At 33.4% G+C, this 4,709-nt stretch overlaps 1 protein-coding gene across 1 annotated transcript in view; it reads right to left on the reverse strand.

Moving 5' to 3' along the window:
* Nucleotides 1-3,667: 3,667 nt before the first annotated feature.
* Nucleotides 3,668-4,709, reverse strand: part of LOC108967287 (farnesol dehydrogenase-like) — a gene marked incomplete in the record, with an annotated part of 2,251 nt that continues 1,209 nt past the window's right edge. Inside the window, 3 exon segments of the mRNA XM_018930594.1 lie at nucleotides 3,668-3,866; nucleotides 3,933-4,070; nucleotides 4,149-4,709. Of these exon segments, the coding sequence (XP_018786139.1) occupies nucleotides 3,825-3,866; nucleotides 3,933-4,070; nucleotides 4,149-4,709 (741 nt within the window).

Below are 4,709 nucleotides of genomic sequence, written 5' to 3' on the forward strand. Positions count from 1 at the left end.
GTATCGGCATACGAGATTTATAGCCCATTCGAGGGCTGAAAATAAAAATCAAATAATAAAGAAACGAAATTTTACAGATATTTCACTCACCAAAATTAACTAAACATACTCACGAAAATTTGGCATATAGTATAMACAGTTATCTCACTCTGAGTTCTTAAGTGCTTTTAGAATACGGCTCAAAAAACCACAATGTATATAAAATAATTATAAACAGGAAAAAACGTTWACTTCGGCTGCACCGAAGCTTATATACCCTTCACAGGTGCATTTCTTCTAGTAACTATGTATTCAGTTTATATGGAAGCTATATGCTATAGTAATCCGATCTGAACCATTTCCTTGGAGATAGCATTGTTGTATTAGAGAATAATCTCTAAAAAATTTCGGAACGTATCTTGGCAAATGCAAAAGTTTTCCATATAAGAACTTTTTTCCGATCGTTTAGTTTGTATGACATCTATACCTTATAGATGTGGTCCGATATCGGCAGTTCCGACAAATGAGCAGCTTCTTGAAGAGAAAATGACGTTAGCAAAGTTTCAAAACGATGTCTTAAAAACTGAGGCACTAGTTCGTATATATAGAGACAGGCGGACAGACAGACAGACGGACATGGCTAAATCGACTCAGCTCAACATACTGATCATTTATATATAATATATACTTTATAGGGTCTCCGACGTTTCCTTCTGGATGTTACAAACTTCTTGACAAACTTAATRTACCCTGTTCAGGGTATAATGATTGAAAAGGCTCGAATATACAGGTGAACGATAAAGACACCAGGGCAGAGCACATAGAGAGCCATACAAAATTAATTGGTCATTGCATTCGTGATCTCACTAAAACAACCGTATATCGGAAACTAACTTTGACTGCATTTTCTCTAAACAGACACAATACGTAGCTTTATACGTTTATATCAAAATGTTTGTTAACTTTGGCTTTTAATTATTAACTATGGATATTAGTTTACCGTTATTTCTGGAACCGCTAGTCTCTGCACGAATTGATGGGTTTATATGGGTTTCCCCGGATAAAAAACAGACTTTTTTMAAATTTTTTGGGGATATAAAAAATAAATCTATGAGAAAAAATGAGAAAATTAAACTATAAAAAAAAAATTCTGCAGCTTTTGAAAAGTATTATGTTAAACTCGGCCAAAGATGCGCTCGCGTTGGCAGGATAACTCCTTACAGAATCAACTCGTGTCAACACATGCTCTAGTTAAAACCTTAACTTACTAGAATTTGGACGCGAATTTTTTTTTCAAATAGTTGTTATCGAAATAAAAAATCCTTAGTCCAAGACTTTAAAAATTGTATCTCATAGACCTATGTATGTAAAATTTTACGAAGATCGGTTGAGCAGTTCTCGAAAAATCTCGCCAACCACCTTCAAAAACACACTTTTGAGAAAAACGCGTGTAAAGGCGGCGCACATGTTCTCAACTTGAAAATTTTGGAAAATCTTCTAAAATTCTTGTGTAATAACATTTCACATATGAAAGACAATAAGAAAAAAACAATTTTTTGGAATTCGTAAGCTCATGTAACCCCTTATGTTACTTGCGGTGTTTTCTTTTGAGCCAGTTCCTTCTAGACGTGGCCTTTCCAGCAGAGAGAAGTAGAGGAATATGAAGACTTATATTCCTTTACTTCTCCCGATGGGCTCCGCGTCGAATACTCTCAGAGCTTATTTGTAGTGCGGGGATACAAAATTAAGACATAGCGGTATATAGGCCTCGACGAAGTGGTRGTGYCTGTCGATMGTCTTTTCACGGGTCTTTTTAAGGGGTACGTAGGGTATCTGACCTGTTTTGTTGACATTTTTTTCATAGAAATTTTTATTCTACAATAGAACTTCTTTCACATATCATGAGTTATACGTATATCGTGGAGTGTATAAAAAATTTCATGGGAATTTTTTGATGACATCTCTGGCAGAAATGGCTGGGTGAATGAGATGCGTTTTCTTTCACTGGCGGACACGATTTGTCATCTGAAACACATGAACCTAATTTATTCTTAAAAAGTACATGAAAGATTATCGTCTTTACTAGAATCATGAAAATCGTTAACGTTTTTTTTTTTAATTTTTCCCAAGGTTTGTTTGACATCAATTTTGTAACGCGTTTAAAGTTTGAAGTGTGCACTCCGAGCGCTCCGAACGTTGAGCRGTATTATTATTTTTKGGCCTTTTTCCAAACCTTCCAATAGTAAAGTGGGTTTCTACATTAATTCTAATTATAAAAGAARAGCAAATGCAAAATTTTTTTTTTTGGGRAAAAGATTACCCAACTAACCCTTAAGACTGATTTTCCATTTTTTTAAGTTTTTTAAATCATTTTTTTATAACAAAAAGCGAAGCTGTTTGTATTTTTTTTTGTTTAATATTACCAGTATTTATTATTTATATTATTGATTATTGCAAAACAATTTTTCTTAAATATTATTTGCCTATAATAAGAGATGCCGTATTTTTTAAATTTATTTGTCTTTTTGTGTCAATAAGAATTTACATAGTAAAAAAAAAAATTATTTATGTTTGTGCTAGTAAGAGTTGCTTTTTTAATTTATGATGCTTTCTGTGACACTAAATGTGGTCAACTTAGGAAAAAAAAATTATTTCATTTTTAAAATTTATGATGTTATTTATTTTTTGTGCTAATAAAAGTTGCCACATCTTTTAGAATTTGTGATATTTTTTGTGTCAATATGAGTTGCCATCTTAAAAAGTTATTTATTTTTCTGTGCCAATAAGAGTTGCCATATTTTTTTAAATTAAAATTATTTTTTTGTCAATAAGACTTGCCATTTTAAAAAAATTATATAATTTTTGTGCCAAAAAGGTTGSCATCTTAAGGGCGTATTCTACTCTAGAATTTTGAAAAGTTCAATTTTTTTTCCTATATTTAAAGTTTAGACCCTTAAGAATATATCGTCCAAAGGATTTTTAAAAATTAATTAAGAGCTTCAGCTACTTTAGTGACGCAGTAGCTAGCGCACTAATAAATGACTTAGACTGCCTGAAATTTGACTCACTTTTTTAAACGCGTTTTTCTCGAATCTACTTTTTTCCATACAGTGCCGGCATTATCTCAAGTTATATACAACCGATTTACTTGAAATTTTGTGTGAATCTTCTTTATACAATCCTTTATCGTTTCTACGTCAAAATTTTTGTTTTTAATATTAAAAAAAAAAATTCAGAAATTTCAAAACAACAAAAAAAAAAGCGTAAAAAATGGTTTTGATTTTCAGGCAGTCGCCATTTTTTAAAACAAAAAACAAAAAAAAAATATTTTTGTGTTCCCTGAGGTAGGGACTATAACAGCATCCTTACTTACTGATTAAGAATGTCTTTTGATTTTTTTTTCAGGATCAAAGTCACCAGGATGCGCCATTTTTTTTTTACACCTGTCTCTAACCCACAATTTTTATTTTTATTTTAATTTTTAATATTTTTTTTGTAAATTATTTCTCCTGTGTTCTTAAGATATCTATAAAAAGTACCATAAAAAATGGATTGTAAAAATATTTTTTGGTTTTTTTTTATATAAAATTCAAAAAACTGCCCAATATTTGATTTCTAGACTAGAATACCCCCTTAAGAAAAGTTGCCATATAAAAAGAATATCAATAAGAGATGCTATATGTATATTTTTTATTCATTATTGCCGTTGTCTAACTATGAAGTATTTATTTTTTTTAATATTTTTTTTTTTTTTACATAAGTGGTAGTGTCGATAAAATGGTACTAAATTGAAAATTAATTACTACTTTACTGTTGTGTATATCATAATTACTTAATTGAGGTAATTAGAATAACTCGCCAAGTGGCTTGATCGTCAATTCATGAATCTGTAAGAAAAGCCGACAGAAATTAAGCCGTTACAAAACCAGAGAAATAACTGTTAGATTACAAACCTGCACATGTGGTGGTGTTTGCAGGCAATAAATCAAGGCATCGGCAATATCATCGGCGGTAAGGCGTGAGAAATCTTTGAGCTCGTCGCGAATGCGYTGCGTTATAATTTCAGTTTCAACGAAACCGGGGCTAATGCTCTAAAATAAATTTAAAATAAATTATTAAACAATAAAAGGTGAAAAAAGAAAAGAACAAGSAAATCCAATAATTTTTACCGTAACTTTCACTTTAGTGCGCTCATGGTTGAACTCGTTCCGATAAACTTCGGTTAATGCCGTTATAGCATGCTTGGACGGTGCATAGATGCTCATTGGCACATTCCCAGTCGTCACYTTATGCCCGGCTACGCTGTTCATCAGAAAGACATGGCCCTCACCGCYATGCGCCTTCATCGAGCGGAATGCCTCGCGTGTGGCATACACCACGCCTAATATATTAGTTTCAATGATATCTCGTATATCCTGCGTGTTGCCATCGGCCAACATTGAGCTGTTGCGCAGTATGCCAGCATTGTTTACYAAAACCGCTATGGGGCCAAATTTGCTTGTGATTTCCTTGAAAGCAGCAATCACTTCATTCTCATTGCAGATATTACAGCGGATCGCGTGTATGCGTTTGTGCGCCTCAGCGGACGCTGCGTTACGTAATGCCTCAATGCGTTCGACGCGCCGTGCGAGACCCACTACAAGCATACCGTTATTTGCGAGATATTTCACAATAGCTGCGCCAATGCCGGAACTGGCGCCGGTGACTACCGCGACGCGTTTGTGCCAACG

This window comes from Bactrocera latifrons, unplaced genomic scaffold (genome assembly GCF_001853355.1).
Source record: "Bactrocera latifrons isolate USDA-ARS-PBARC rearing strain unplaced genomic scaffold, ASM185335v1 scaffold_182, whole genome shotgun sequence".
Classification (NCBI taxonomy): Eukaryota; Metazoa; Arthropoda; class Insecta; order Diptera; family Tephritidae; genus Bactrocera; species Bactrocera latifrons.